At 45.5% G+C, this 16,587-nt stretch overlaps 1 protein-coding gene across 1 annotated transcript in view; it reads right to left on the bottom strand.

Annotated features, from left to right (window-relative positions):
* Positions 1-16,587, bottom strand: part of ahr1b (aryl hydrocarbon receptor 1b) — a 51,353-nt gene that overhangs the window by 759 nt on the left and 34,007 nt on the right. The window contains exons 5-10 of the mRNA XM_064326630.1: positions 13,041-13,167; positions 11,893-12,026; positions 8,930-9,132; positions 8,619-8,728; positions 6,105-6,246; positions 4,070-5,732 (exon numbers count right to left, since the gene is read on the bottom strand). Coding sequence (XP_064182700.1) covers positions 4,070-5,732; positions 6,105-6,246; positions 8,619-8,728; positions 8,930-9,132; positions 11,893-12,026; positions 13,041-13,167 — 2,379 coding nt within the window. The remainder of the gene's footprint in view (positions 1-4,069; positions 5,733-6,104; positions 6,247-8,618; positions 8,729-8,929; positions 9,133-11,892; positions 12,027-13,040; positions 13,168-16,587) is intronic.

Genomic DNA, 16,587 nt, shown 5'->3' on the forward strand with positions numbered 1-16,587 from the left:
TATCATGCTTGAACTTAGATGATTCAAAAACACACAAGCTGCAAGCTTTAATTTAACAAACCATGAGGGAAGTTCACCGGAATCAACCAATAGCTCACACCTGCAAAGACTTATGGGATACCAGACATATAAAGAGAGCCGCTCATCCAAATAGCCAGCCCAACGCACAATTATTTCAGCAGAACTTCGGGATAACTGCATTTAATTCACTTTTTAGTCAAAACTGGAAACTCATACTCCCCAAAGAACTACTCTGTGAGTTCAGCCAAGAAATTTTTGCGTCTAGAGTTTATTCTCGAGAGCTGAAATGGTTGTGCATCTGTGTGTATGTGTGTGCGTAGGCTGTATTTGGTCTTTTTGGATTTCCGAGATGCTTTTGCTACTTTGGCTCACAATGTTATGTCCAGCTCAGGATAGGAAATGAATTTACCTCAAGTGTATTTTGACATTGTTATGGATGTGTATAGTGGCTCTTTAATTCTAATTATCTGTGGAAAACAACTCAGAGAACCTATATCTCTCCAGGTTGGCATTAAAATAGGCTGTCCATGGAGTGCAGTCATTTTTGTCATTGCCAACAATTAGTGGTTAAATTGGCTGTGCATATGTGCCCTTTCCGATGTGATTTCCCCCAACTGTACAGGGGCATGCAGATGATGTCTACTTAGCCCCCCATGAAGACAATAGCATGCCTATATATTTACCTATAGCCATAATGAACCTGCAAGTTTCCATATCATTATTATGTACTGTGTGTCTCTACTGTTTATGTCCTTTGATGTAAAATGTTTGTGTGTCTGCATAGATTTGTGAGTATCTGTGTGGATGCGTATGCGTGTACCATTATGTTGGTGGCAGAATGGTAGAATTATTAAAGATGGACATATGAAGTGGGGGGGATTGCTGGAGTACAGCCACACCCACTTCCTAGCAAACTGTAGGCAGCAATAAGGAAGGAGGAAAAGGAAAGGAAGAAGGGGGTTTGCGGTCCAAATTTCAATACTTCAAATTCACCGGCCTTTGCACACACAAATGCTGCGTGTCTTCTCCATGATATTTTGACCGGCCTGTAGAATTTTCAGTCACACGAACGCTACAGCTGCAAGGACAACCGTGCATTAACATTACAGTGCCCTCATACTAAAGGACACCCTTTGTCTAATAAGGAAAGGTCACATTGCTGCTGTGTGCACACTGAACACTTCAAAGCCTTACATAAGGACTCTGCTGGGAATCAGGCACTGATAGCTATTAGCCTGGCCGTCCCTGTAGTTTTGCTCCAAACCTGTATGCACATCAACCACCAATCACCTTCAAATAAAAGTGCTCACTGAACTTAAGCAGAACCTATTAACTAAATGCCCTCTGATTTCTTCCTAAAATGAACCGCCCCACCCCTTTTGGACAACTTTGGCTGGCTCTGTCATTTAAAAGCAGGGAGGGAGACACCCTGCAGAAATGTAAAGACCCGGCAAACGCCTTTACTGTGAATATCCACATGGAATATCCAGCATCCAGCAACAGTCCCCCCACCCCCATCAGCTGGTCTGTTCTTCTTTATTAGGTAATGGCAGCGGCGAATTGTAGGTCAGAGAAGCTCACGCTTGGTTGCCCAGAGATGCTCCATTTTATTTTTGGTGGGGGTTGCTGCCGACCCTGAACGAAACCAAGGCAGAGCCCGAGCAGGAAGCCGAGATGCCCCCCGATCAGCGGCGGCTGGGTGCTCCAGTCGAGTCACCCCTAGGGCTGGGCTACGCCCCATTCTCTACTGCCCCCTGCTCGCTCTCTCTCTCTCTCTTTTCTCTCTCCTCCCCCTCTCTCTCCTGTCCCCCACTTCTCTTTTTCTCTTCCCCTTTTTCTCCCCGTCTTTTTCTCTCTCCTACTGGCTCTTTCTCTCTCCTCCCCCTCCCTTTGTCTTTCTCTCTTTCTCTCCCTCTTACCACTCTCTTTCTCGCTCTCCCCTCCCCTCTGTCTTTCCTCTCTATCCACTCATCCCCTCTACCCTGCCCCTTTTTCGGTATGTTATTTAATTTAATTTTTTTTAATTTAATTTGTTGTTTCCTCTCCAGCTGGCTGGGAAGATGGGGAATATGATGTGCTATATGTAGTGTTTTTTTTGTTTTTCATAGTGCTTCTCTCCGTTACCTCTCTCTGTTATTAAGATCCAAGTGTGCTTCACAAAGTACAGTTTTGTCAAAACATACAGCATTGACACAAAAGGGAAACTAAGCAGAGAATTGTAAAAAAATAATGATCGTTGTAAGATTTGCACAGCACATAGCTATTACTGCAAGTATAACAAGTAAAAAAGAAACAGACTGCATTTATATAGCGCTTTTATCTAAAGCGCTTTACAATTGATGCCTCTCATTCACCAGAGCAGTTAGGGGTTAGGTGTCTTGCTCAAGGACACTTCGACACACCCAGGGTGGGGTTTGAACCGGCAACCCTCCGACTGCCAGACAATCGGTCTTACCTCCTGAGCTATGTCGCCCCCACAAGAAAGACAGAAAGTTTGTATCATAAAATAAATTGCTGAAGGGAGCAATAACTGAGTTAAGACTCTACCTAGACTCTGCCCAATATCTGCCAAGACTCCACCCAGACTCTACCCAGACTCTACCCAGATTCTGCCTGGACTCCTCCCAGAATCTACCTACACTCTACCCAGATTCTGACTAGACTTCACCCAGACTCTGACTAGACTCCACCCAGATTCTGACCTGCACACTGAAGAAGGCAACATGCCCAAACATTTGTGCATGAATCTGCATTAAAGAAAACGAATAAAAAATAAATAATAACATTTTTTTGAAGCTTTGTAGCCATTTTTTTGAGTGCGAACCAATTTCTTTTCAATTGACGATATTTCTTTCTACGCACCAAACAAATTAAAACAAGTGAGCGCGGTGATTTCTCTTGTTATCTACCTAGACTCCACCCAGATTCTGCCTAGACTCCACCCAGACTCTACCTAGACTCTACCCAGATTCTGCCTAGACTCTGCCTAGATTCAGCCCAGTAAAATGTTACAAAACAACTCTCATACTGCTGAGATTTGGCCTCAGTGAATACCGTCGCAATTGCGCAACATAATATGGTACGTTTCAGATTATTCAGTCAATGTATTGATGGAATTACAGTTTCCTGGCAGTGAAACAGCACCGGAATTGTAACTGAAAGCACACGACACATACGCATGTAGTGTATTTACACTGTTACATGACTGATGTCATTCTTCATCAGATTGGAGAGATATAAATTAACGTTGATGTGTGTTGGGCCATTAGGTCACCACAAAATAAAGAATAAGCTGTTATCACTGGCTGAAAGGAACAGCTCTGCTATATCATCACAGTCTCTTGAGCCTTCCCCTCCCCCCACTGGCCAGACTCACATCCATCCCTGATTACTTGCGAGTTGCTCTTGTGCGTATCTAAAGCCAGGCTAAGTCCAGATTTCACTTGCTCACATTGGGGGGTTGTGGTATTTCAGGTGCGCGTGGGGGGAGGGGTCTGACATAATAGAGGCAAGACCTGCCAAATGTCTGGTCTGGAGATTGCAATCATACATGACAAAACTACATTTACAATGATACAATATGACCGCGTATGCCACAAATTAATTTCTGGTTTATTTCTTGAATTATCTTGAAATGTATTGTTTAATGACTGACTTTATTATTGCTTTAATTTCAATGAAAATAATGTATGAAGGGGATTAAGGTCAAAGCATGTGTGGAAAATAGTGATAAACAAAGTGCTGCGGGAAGCAATGCAGAAATATCCTTGTCAACCACACAGCCCCAAACTTAGTCACTGCAATGGAAAAGTCCAGATGGTCACTGATTATCCATTCATTTGAAGTAAGCAACCCTAGTAAGCAACCCTCACCGATATGCCATAATATTGAGTATATATACTAACAATTGATGTCAACTCGTAAGAATATCCACTGGGGTGCCACACATGCGCTCTTGTACGCCCACAAGTCCATTCGCAGTAACACGCACGCCCACACGCACACACAATATCAAACACAACCGCGCCGTGTCCGTCAGGGTCCTTACCTTGTTATGAGAGGTGTCTGGTGGTAGCGTGGGGGTGAACAGCCCGTAAGATTCCAGTGAAGGCAGCTGCTGGGACAGTCCAAGGCCCAAAATCTGATCCAGCGTGGAGTCCTGACAGGGGTACTGAGAGAAACAGGCAGGTGTGGCCTCGTCCGGGCGGCGCTGCTGTTGCTGCGGTTTCGGGTGGACGCCTTGATAGGAGGACGCGTTGGCCGCCGCCCCCTGGTACGCCCCGACACCGCTCAGCATGCCGTTCGCAGTAAACTCCCCGGCGGGCACCTCGCTCGCGCTGTAATCCATGAGGGCCGCGCCCGGAGGTTCGCCTCCGGCCACGCCCTGCCTGCTGGAGAAGCACGGCCCGTTAGCGACCAGCTCCGCCCGGCTCAGCAGCGACCCCTGGTGGCCCATGCCGTAACCCTGCCACTGCTGCTGTTCTGAGGTCTGCTGGCTGAGTGGGGGGTACACCCCGTTGAGCGGGGTAGCGCTATCGCCCCCATTCTGTTTGAAATGGCACTGAGAGCGGAACTGCAGGAGAAGCTGGTCCTGCTGCCACTGGTTTCGCTGCTGGTGCAGGCCTGGGTCCAGGGCCTCGCTGTCGGACTGCGCCCCCTGCTGGTGGCAGTGGGAGCAGCCGCTGCCCAAGGCCTCTTGGATCCCGGTGCCAGTGCGGACGTGCTGGGGAGCCCAGAGATTACTACGGACTGGCCGCTCCCAGCTCTGAAGTCCATTTTCAGTGGGCGGGGCACCAGAGTCACTGCGTTGGGCTAGTGAGGGGCCACTTGTGTGTGGCCCCTGTGCCTCGACCCTTGTCCCCCAGGCATCCCCCCTCCCTGGGACCGACTGTCTGCTCACGTGTTGCTGCATCTGCTGGGACAGCTGCAGGATCGGGGGCTGTCTCTGCGGCTTATAGGGTGGGTATGACGTGGGCGTGGCCTGCGAGGACGGGCCAGGGCAGGGCTGGGTCGGGGTGGCCGTGGCCTGAGACAGGGGAGGAGGAGGCAGGGGGCGGGGCGCCTGAAGGTCACTGCCCTCCTCGGCCCTGCCCTCCAGGGAGTCGTGGATGTAGGAGAGGATCTCGCTGTTGGTCAGCAGGTCGTTGAGCGAGGGGATGTAGCCGGGCTCCATCTCCACACGGATCATCCTCTCGTCCAGCAGGAGCAGCTCCAGGTCCTCGGCGTTGAGGCCCAGGTTCTCCAGGGCGCTGAACAGCTCGCTGTTGGAGCAGCTCTCCTCATCCCCCAGCGAGAGCGAGTCCAGCGTGGCCAGGAGCGGGTCGAAGCTCGAGCCCTCCAGCCCAAGGTCTGCCGCGCCATTGGGCGCCGGGTTCCAGCCCTCTCCAGCCTCCGAGGGGCCGGCGAAGCGGTCGCCATCGCCCTGCTCGCCGAACAGGCTGCTGTGGAAGGACAGCTTGGGCTGCACGGCCGGCTGGCAGACGTACACCGACCCGTCCTGCCTCATCAGGGCCCCGAGCAGAGAGCTGGGGTCGGGGTCATCCTTGGAGGCCTTGCCCTTCTTGGACTTGCCGCCCTTGCCCTTGCTCACCAGGCTGTCGGTGAAGCCGGGGATGGGGTAGCTGGTCTGATACAGCAGGGCCTCTCCCGTGGCGAAGGTGAAAGGCAGGTGCATGGAGCGTTTCCGCAGGTGCTCTCCGCCCTCTTCCTCCCTGTGAGTGCGAAACCAGTGTGAAGCACATCAGCACATCACCAACACAAAACATATCTGAACACCGCTCCGAACGCTTGGGTGTTTGTGAGCGACAACCCACATTTTCAGGAAAGTAAGATTCAGCATATCCACAGATTATAAAGATTCTAAACTCCTTTAATTAAAAATGTAACACCTAATTCGAACAAGGGAAATAAAATCACAAGCAACAAGAAAATTACATTGTTTAAAAGTCACCTGGTAAGGGAGCTGGCTGTTTTTACAATGCAACTTAAGGATGCATACATTTACTGGCATTCATACAACATATATCCACAATATATATCAAGTTCGTATTGGCTGTTTTTGGAAATTATGTCATTGCACTTACACAAGGGGCCTCTGGGTGGCGATGATATAATCAGGTTTGCCATTCTTGTAGACTAGCCTGGCGTTGGCCTGAACCCATTTCCAGCGGTTCTCCTTGGTGAGGAGTCTGAACACGGTCAGACCACTCTCTCCTGTCTTGATCACTGTTACGAGTTTTAAAAAAAAATATTGAAATGATAAAGAGTACACAGTAAAGGTCAATCAATAAAAAGTAAATGAATACATAAAGATAAGGTCATTTCCCATTAGCCATTTTTATTTAATTATAAATTTCTGAATTTACAGGAATTACGCAATAGAAATATAAAAATGCTTAAATTACAAAAAGTAATAATATTTATGAAAGTTAGGGTTTTATTGGATTATTTCAATACAACTAAGCTGATTTATGTGTATTGGCTTGGTCCAACCACTTGCCCTACACTGTAATTAATCATAGAGAAAACTCCAGCTTCCTGAACTATAATACTCCCCTCTCCTCTATCAGAATCCAGCCTGCAGCAAGAAGTAAATTCAAGACAGGAAGAGAACCTTTGACCTCTATTCTCATGAGCCACTGCTGTCTCTGCTGTTTTCCCCATCCCCATAGTTCACACCTAAGTTACCCCTCCTTCTGGGGTTTCTCCTTCTCAGGTTAATTGTACAAGCAGAACCCACACAGGTAACAAGGGCCATGAAGAGCCATCATTTTCAATAGCGCCCTTTGCCAGTAATGAGATTAGCAGACAGGCTTTGGCCAAAGGTAGTCACAGGGAATCCCCGGAGCTCCAGGAGCTACTTAATGACATGTAAAAACATTCTAACTAAACGAAAGGGGGCTTCTGGGTGGCTCATCCGGTTAAGGTTGTTACTGGGCATGGATGGCAAACATATGATATTAAAGTGCTCTTACACTCTGGACCCAGCAACACACCAGCCAGAGAAAAAAAGTGGTGGACAAAATGGAGGCCCAACACTCTATGAAAGTCCCTTCATAGAGTGTTGGGCCACCATTGTTATTGAGCTAGTCGCTCTTGTCCCAGTTTGAAACCTGAAGTCAAATGATGCAGCTTCAACAGCTTGCGCCCACTGTTGTCTCAGAGTTCCATGCTGACATACCCTCAGAAATCCTACTTGTGAAACATCAGCAAGTAAGCAAAAGCCAAACACACCAGACAATCACTCCTCAAAGTCAAAGTCACTGAGGTTTCCTCCCTATAAAGTTCATTTGAGGTGAAGTACTTGGATCAGGGGAATAATGGCAAGAGCATAAACTGTGAAAAGGAACCTGCCCCTGTGGATAAGAAGCCTGACTCCAAAACCACTCAGCCCATACTGGCGCTAGCTTCCCGCCTCAGTCGCCCTGCTTCCTGCTGTGCATAACCTCCGGATGAGTCGGGTGCATGGTGGCACCAGAGCGTAAGTGCACTTTAATATCATTGTGTCACTTTCAGCTCTCAGGCCGTCCTGGATCAGAATTAAAACTCCTGGCGGTGGATTTGCAGCCCCGGGTCACAAATCCACCCTTCTCCTTTCTGAGGCTTTGCTCAATCTCTTTTATAATCTGCGGGATTACGGGTAAACATCCGGGACGGTATGACACGGCGAACGGCGACTGGCCGTGGCGCTCTCTGCCCGCTCGGACGCTGGCCCACTTTCTCTGGGCGAAGTGGAGCGGCGACGCTCTGCTCGGCGGGCTGGGTGTAGCAGGTTACCCATAAACCCCAGCGCCTGGTGGGCGGAGCGCGGCGAAGCGCCATGTGGCAGCGCTTTAAGAACACTGTGCTTATCTCGGAGGGGTTGTTGAGTTTGTGGACCTAAGTGGGACAGACTTCTGAGGCTTGCTGATATCCACCCCTTTTAAAGAGCTGGCTCTCCCTTTGTTCAAGATGAACGTGTGACAGAGAGCCAGAGAGGAAGGAATGTTTTCAGCTTTTTTAGCCAAGCTATTTTTCCTAAATGTGACTTTAAGCAAAGCTGCAATTCATTTTCTTGTAACAAATTCCATTTCTGAAACTCAATTTCTGAGACCATTAAACTATGTGGTGGTGGGGGGTGGGGTGGGGGTTTACTCTTAGTACTCTCTCATATGAGCTCCAGGAGGGGTATAGAAATATCAGATAATTAATAAAAAGATAAAAATTGTCTGCCAGTCTGCAGGAGGAATACGACACCACTGTTCAATGTGAAAGCCAATCACCTCACAATATATGGAAGTGGAAAAAGCTGTCTTAGGCATTGTTCAAGAATAACTCATAAATGCATGATTGGCTTCAGATCTAGTGACTGAAAAAGCGATGACACATGAATAACATCACTGTGGTGCAACTACTCATGCTGTGTGGATGGGGGCATTGTCCTACTGAAAGATGCTTCTTTCTCCAGGAAAGAAATGCTAATGCTAAGTGCACCAAAGCCATGCCAGGGCTACGCACCCCGCAATATTACAAAACCGCCAGCTATATATTGTTGGAACTGCTGCTGTGTTTCCATATTGTAATGAAATACAGCTCAAAAGAGAGGAGGGGGAACTTACTCCGGACGTGATTTTCTGCACAGTACAGCATGTCAGCCGCATGGATGAATTGGTACCCGGACCCTCGAACCCTCAGCTCCGCCTCCGTGTAGCCAAGGACAATTTTGCCCCTGAAAGAAGACGAAAAAGGAGAAACATTACAACAGAAAGCCTAAAGATTCTTACTGCAATTATTTTTTGATTTGTTAGAAGTTCTAACTTCTAAGGCATTTACAGATACTGAAAGTATTATAATGCTAATACCACAATAACTATTACTACTATTAATAACAACAACAACAACAATAATAATAAGTAGAAAGCGATTGTACTTTGCATCACAAGCCATTGGAGTAAAGTCCAGCTTGTGCTTGGTTCTAAATATCATGTTCTTGGTCCGGATCTCCAGAATAGATGGGGGCTGTAAGGGGGTGGCGATGCTGAACAGCGCCAACTGTGGGGGCGCCTGGACACCATCATCCAGTCGCTTGTTCTGCCCATGCAGAAACTTCAGCCTGCCCTGCAGGCTCAAGGCCTGGGGAAGGAAGGGGCACAAAAGTCAGAGGGGATGTTCACATATTCAGACATTCACCGACAGAGGATGTGACAATAATAACTTGCCGACGTGTTCTGTCATCCTGTCACTCAGGCACGTTGCTAAGACGATGAGGAAACGAGAAAAGCCCCTCCTCTAGGTGCGTGAGCTCAGAGCCAGCAAAGGTCCTCAGCTCCTTTGAGTTTACATTGGAGGACTTAAGGCTTCTTTCTCTTAAGTAGGGACAAAAATACTCTCTTTGTGTATCTTACAGCTAAGCCACAAACACTGATGCTCAAAATAGTAAACATTTGCATTTATCCAAATTGTGCAATTTGGTCAGTCTTGAAGCGGCACCAGTGCATTTTAAGTGGTTTCAAGTGGTTTATAAAGGGTTTCTGGTAAGAGTTACATTTATTTTGGTATCTTTTTAATTATGTTGTACTGAGCCTGATGCTATTCTTGACGTTCATCCAACCAAATATAATTTTGAATATCAAATTCAAAAATAACCTTTTCTGGTGTGACAATGAGCAATATTAAGCTGTCAAATCATTCTGAAGGGAGTAAATAGATCAAAACAAAAACAGAACAGTTCCCTTCTTTAGGGCAGTGCGAAAACTGAAAAATTTTCTTTTTCAAGAAATTGCATGTGGCAAGAAAGAATCCACCCGGCCAGACTCCTCTCTTGTTTTGGTTTGCGTGGTGGGTCACGTGGCCCCTCCTCTTCCACACTTAAGAAAAACGATTCTGCAGGGCTTAGCGCTCAGTGATGATGTCAAGAATCAAGCTTCAAAATGGCCGGAGGATTATGAAAACAAAGCGATCGAAATTAGACCAAGGGGCCCCAGGCTTACAACTCACGCAAATTACCTCCTCAGAGACGGGGCAGCCCTCTTAAATGCACGACCCCTCCCCCTCCATTAGCTCTCCCAGGCTATCTGCCCACCTGGAGAGTGTGAAGCCGAGCTCTTAGGGCGACCGACTCTCGACCCATTTATGAATCCGCCCTTATGGTAGAATGTTTGATTTCCCGACATGACACTTTCTGTACTGTGATGCTGCTTCTCTCTGTAACCCTCTCTGCTTCCCCCTTGTCTGAAAAAAGTGGGAAAATAAAAAATGAAGCTGGACTGCCAACTAATCTTAACATTTTTTTTTAAAAGGTACCAGTCCACTTTTCCCCCAGTACTTGCTGTGTATCACTTAGCACTCAAAACAGATTTTCAATAAATACCAATCCACTCTGTATGTATAGTTTTAATTTGTATATTACAATATAATATGCAATACAAATTTGAATATAGTGTTCATTTCAAGTAATGGTTTCATATTAAAAAATAAGTCAATAAGTCAGAGGTGAGGTTTTCCTGGTTAAATAAATGTTAAAAAAATAAATATAAAATGAGACAAGCCTTCCATTGTAAAAAAAATAAATGAAAAATCAAGAATGCCAAAACACTGTATCTTCACAAATGATAAATATATATATATATATATTCTTTTTTACATAAGGATTTGAGGTCATGTGTCATCACGCATGAAAGAGGCGAAGACTTCTGCATCGTTCAACCTTCCCTGTCCTTTGCTTTTCCAAGTTTCCTTCCATACTTGTAATGGAGAAAGGGCTGATGGGAAGTGACCCATAACCAGCCACAAGAGACACCACTGCTGACCATGAGAGACATTTTACAGTTTATCTGTGCTTACCAGTTCTGACCAGTTCTGGCATTCTGAGTGCTGCTTTTCTGCGGAACACTGTTGAAATGATTAATAGTGTCTGAGTTTTACTGACCTGGCCGTTCTGTGAATGTGCACTATTGGATTACTACTACTAAATTATTGTATATATTACTGCATAAATATACACTACACTATGTATGCTCCTATTAGTAAAGTAAACTAGCTCCCTGTATGATTAATGCACTGCTCCCAGAGCACTGGTTTTCCTCTTCTTTTTAAGGAAAAGCCAGTTGAAGGAGCTTGCTGACAGGCAGACAAAGCGAATACTTTATCTCTTGCTATGTGAGACCCATCTCTCTTGGTCTGTGTTAAAGACCTACAGCCTCCGCAATCTTTGTCCTTAAGGACACGCCATAATGATGAGGATGAGCATGAGCATCTCTTTTCTGACTAAGCAAATTCCTCTCACCTCCCTCTGAAGATTAAAGGCCTTCTTCAGGACCCTGCTGCTCTCTTAAGAGGGATTATTTGTGCGTCCATGTAGCATGACTCCCTTGTTAGCCAGTGCTAATAGGCTCCGGTGCTGAGAGAACACTCTCAGTGGGTCTGCGGGGGCTTGAGAGTGACAGGTCTTTAGGGAGACCCTTATGTTTGAGCTAGAGGTCAGTGCTCCCTGGTCCTTTTGTTCTGCTTCTTAGCACAGTCATGGGACATGAAAACAGTGGCAGAAGGTATTTAGAGCAGCCCTCTAATAACCGTGAGGCCTGCAGTGCAGTGGCCCAGTAAACACACACACACACACACACACAAACACACAATCTGAGGCACTCTCACATATGCGCACACACTTTAAATGAACACAAGCAGACAGACAGACACACACACACACACATATTGTAGTTTTTATCCTGCCAACAGACATGCATACATCTGTTGTGAATCATGTAAAAACTGCCATAGTTAAGCGTATGTCTCTGATAAGTGTTTTCCTTTGGCATACGCTCCTTGGCACTATGTATGCATAACAATCTCCTACAGATTTCAGCAGAGAGAGGAACAGGAAGAGACAGATCATACCAAAAATCCAGAGGAGTTGTCAAGGAGACAGCGGAACCGACACACAAAGCTCCTCTCCAGGAAGGACGAGTTTTCTGGTGGCAGCTGGTTGGGGTCATAGGTCACAAGAGACGTGCTTGTGACAGGTTCTCCATCTGAGGAAGAGAGGATACCCAAACATCATTCTGACAGTCAGAAGACAACATCCACATCAAACACTGTCTTTAGTAGCATTCAGTACCTTTTCCAAAGAGAACTATCTCCAAAATGCTGAATGTGTGCATCTTCATAGTCTCATAACAGTATCACACAGGTAAGTGTGCCTAGACAAACCTGTTGGGGTTTTCTGTGGTGGTGGATATGACTGCAGCTTGGGGCAGGGATGTTGATAAAGCTCTTTCCTGCCTGGTCATTGTATCTGTTTCCCTCTCTGATTTAGGTTCCAGCTACATCCCAACCAACTCCACCCAGTACTACTGTGCCATCAGCACACACCCCTATCAAAACCACTCTAGCTCCGTTCTGTTGCCTTGTCAGCGCCCAGTCCAGCAGTATGGACATTGCCCTTTGACTCTCTGATTAAGCTGGACATATATGTGTGCTGTAACATTTAGCCCACAACTCAGGGAGCTTCCCAGAAAGGTCTCAGGAGCTTTTAACCATGCCCCTATCTGTCTATAATCAGGTTTTCAGTTTGTGAACTCCAGCATTTTTGCAGTTTTCACTCTCTCTTCTCTCTCTTTACGAATTACGGAAGCACAGCATTTATAAACAGAGCTTGACAATTAATCCAATAGTTAGCAACAATTTCTCTTTTTGTAGACATAAATGGCTCCAAGAAACAACAGAAGAAAAGGCACAGACAAAAATGTTTTGAGAGTACTGCTTCTTTGAGCAGAGTTTCCATAATTTGTGCCAGTACCGTACGTAAATGCATACAAACACATTTGGAAACACAAAACATAATGGAAAAAGTAATAAAAATGTTATTTGGTTAGCTTGGGCTGACGTAAATATGGTAATTTTGTAAGTCCCCTTGTAAGTGGCAAGTGCAAGTGCCTTGTAAGTGCACTTTTGATGGAACACACATTGCAGCACTTCATTAACATTAACACTTAAGGCAGTAGGTTAGTCATCATCAAGAGTCAGCATCGGGCAGGTAAGCTCACCTGCTGGGGACTCGTCCGGGTCCGACACGGAAGCAGGCGGGTTCAGAGCCCAGTGCAAGTTCCTCCGGAATTCCTGCTGGTCCTCGGTGTGGATCAGCTCAAATACGCTCTGGTGCATCACATCCGTCTATGGTAACGGAGGCAGGCAGAGGCCGTGAGATCACAGCATCACTCAACAAACAATAACCACTGAGACAAATAATCACCTCAGTAGCCACCAGACATCATCTCACTGGCCATTAAGTAACCCTCAATGACCAGTAATCACTTTTAATCTCCACTAATTCAGAGACCACTAATCTCCCTTCACTGACACCATCACTCTTTTCTGAAACAATAATCACTAATCACTAATCACACCTGGCCAATAATTACGTCACACTGGCCACTAATCACTCCAGCCTTATCACCTGCCACCCACGTATTACAACCTCATCACTAAACCCTGATGTCTGCAGGTTTGGACAATGGCTCATCCACCTAATCGGCTCTGTACACACCAATCTGTTATCAATCATCATTCACCAGTATCATTCACACTGAACATAGACAAAGGAATTCTGGACATATGTTGCATTCTCAACTCCTCCATCTCCACTCCAAGCCAGATGTCAAGCCTTTCCTCCTGATGTCTGCCGGTGGGTTCCATCGAGCAGTAGAGAGGAAAAATGCCAAGTTATAAAAAGCAGCAGACAGATCCCCCTGTTTCCCTGGACATGCTGAGAAGAGTCAAATTCGATTCGTCATCCGAATGTTTGCTGGGACGACAGCACGGTGGCCTCCGACAGGGATGCGTGCGGCTTCCAAATCACGCCCTCAACGCCCTGTCAGACACGGGCCTACAGCCACTCTGCACATCTGGAACAGCAGACACTCTGAACTAACGCACAGGATGTCCCCCCATTTGAAATATGACCAAATCCAGAACTACCGAAACTCACTGAATCTGCATTTGTCAAAAAGCAGCAGGAAATCAGTTGACATTCATCTGTGTTAACAACAAACTGACTCATCTAGTTTTGACCCCACATCGTGACAATCACTTGTTGTAGTCGTTGGATAAGAGTCCTAAATCCTGTATGATATGTAATATTAATACTTACCCATTATTAAAAATCCAGACATGTGACAAAATTCAACAGTGACTATACATATCACTTTCCAATACATATCAATATAAGAATAACTTTACCTGGACACGTATTTTCTCTATTAAATCAGTATTTTCGCCTTTACTTTTTTTACCGTGATATACTAATGTACTACTTTTGCAAAATAAAAAATCTGTGAACATCACTAACACATCCTAGTGACACTCTATTATATTACGCCGTTATGCTAATCAGTTAGGCTAACGCTTACTTTGCAATATCGATTTCGCTCTGTTAATTTCTAATTCTGAAGGCAGAACAAATTAAGAATGACTGGTAACTTGGGTGTCTTGACTAAAATCTATATCCTATGTGTTTCCTTGTTATTATGTGCTCAATAATAAAACACTAAACAAAGATCAAACTGGCTGCTAGCTTTAAATATAAGTTCATGAGTTAGCTGGCAGGCTACAAGTGAGCTGTTATTCCTTTCCTAACATTAACTAGCAGCAACCATCTGCTTGTATGCATGTATTAATATTAAGTAATAGCCCACACTGTAATATCAACAAGATGCCAAGGCTGTGAACCTACATTTTTTAAAATGCAATTTACACCTGGTATTTTTACAAATATTTTTTTCACCACTGGGGAGAAAAAAAAATTGGCAGATGTTGGCTGACCAGCCTTTTTGCTCACTAATACATTGGTATCGATATTGGCCTTGAGAAATCCATATCAGTTGACCTCTAATATATATACATCACCCTTCATTCAGTCCCACACGCACACACATTACAAATGTGTGTATGCGTACATGCGAGTGTGTGTGAGTGGATATGCATGTGTGTGCACATGCAAGTGTGTGTACGCATACATGCGAGTGTGTGAGTGGATGTGTATGAGTTTATTCATGTGTCAAAGAGACAGAGGGAGAGCTAGAGGGCTCAGAGCCAGAAAAACAGACCAAACCTTTAGAGATAATTTCATAAGTAAATTATGTCAAATTGGATTAGATAGCAGGGGCCAGTGCTGTGGGCCAAAGCCTATTTAATTAATCTTGCTCAGTCCACGGGGTTGCTGCTCAGCTAAGTGCCTGTTGGAGGTGAGGGACTGATATTCACAGTGCACCTGGCTTTCCCTTCACCGTCCCACCCCCTTTTCCTTCCCTGACTCCACAAATTCAATGGCAAATATTTCCATAAATATTTCTATTTCCCCTTCTGTCATTCCATTTTATAGGCAATGATCTGCACTGACATACAGCTGGTTGTTTTTTACTGATCTGCGCGAAGCAATGACAACGCTCCCTAAATAATCAATGTCCATTTGGGACGTCCACATGGCACAAATGACTCCACAGTCAGTCAGGCCTAAAAACCTCGCTGCCTGCTCCATGACAACATATCTCTCTTGCACTGATATCATGGGTTTGATATTAAAAATAACAGAGAAAAAAGTTTCAAAGAAAATAAAAGCAGCACTCTTCATCTGAATCTAGAGAGGCACTATAGAATTCAGAGTAGAGCGTAGAAGTTAGAAAACTAGCCTTGTATTATCTGCTTTTGATTTCCAGGCAGGGCATTGCCGTTGTTTCCTTAAGTGCTTCCTACAGTGCTCTGGATAGGTCAGTCTGATAAATGTCAGAAAATTCCAGTTAATGTATCGATCCAAGCACTCAGTGCTTAGTTTGCTTTGAACGGAGACTCAAACCTATGGGTCAAGAAGTAAGAAGGGTGGTTTAAGCTAAGATCTGTCAAACTGAAATCCTCCTCTTAACCAATAGGATTTTGTCTCAGTGTAGCATTAACTCATAAGTATTGTGCGGTAAATGCTTACTGTGCCAGTTCTCAACCCCGAAGCAGCTTCATTGTCAAAACAAATTTGTACCAGCCTCCTGCATGCAAAAATGCCAGCGGGGATACCACAATGCCTCCTGCTACTTCATATAGAACATGCATGCATTTAGTGTTTCTACTTACGAAGAAGTAATCACAGCGCACCATCAAACACATGCGTTTATTACTTGGTGGCTAAAATACGTTTAAGCGCTGGAGATTATCGGTATGCATTTCATATTATTAATTCTTGATACACCAGCAGACACACTGTATCAATGCAATTATTAATACTGTTAATCTGAGCAGAGGAGCCAGGCAGACACCTGTTCTTCTTAATATCTGCCCAAGACAAAAACAGGCTGGAGATTTGCATCCATTAACTGATTGACCTGTATTTGGTCTGTGTGTCTTATCACATGTCTTTATCCTGGGAGACAGGGCGAGGCAGAGGCCATGTTGGGGACAGATGGAGATGGAGAGAGAGAGAGAGAGAGGGAGAGAGAAGGGGGGGAGAGAGACAGAGAGGAGGGGGTGGCGACAGGGAAAGAGGGATAATGCGGAAGCCATGTTGGGCTGTCCTCTAGGTGGGGGGGGGGAGGTTTCAGGGGGTGGCTT

This window comes from Anguilla rostrata, chromosome 3 (assembly GCF_018555375.3).
Source record: "Anguilla rostrata isolate EN2019 chromosome 3, ASM1855537v3, whole genome shotgun sequence".
In the NCBI taxonomy this organism is placed as follows: domain Eukaryota; kingdom Metazoa; phylum Chordata; class Actinopteri; order Anguilliformes; family Anguillidae; genus Anguilla; species Anguilla rostrata.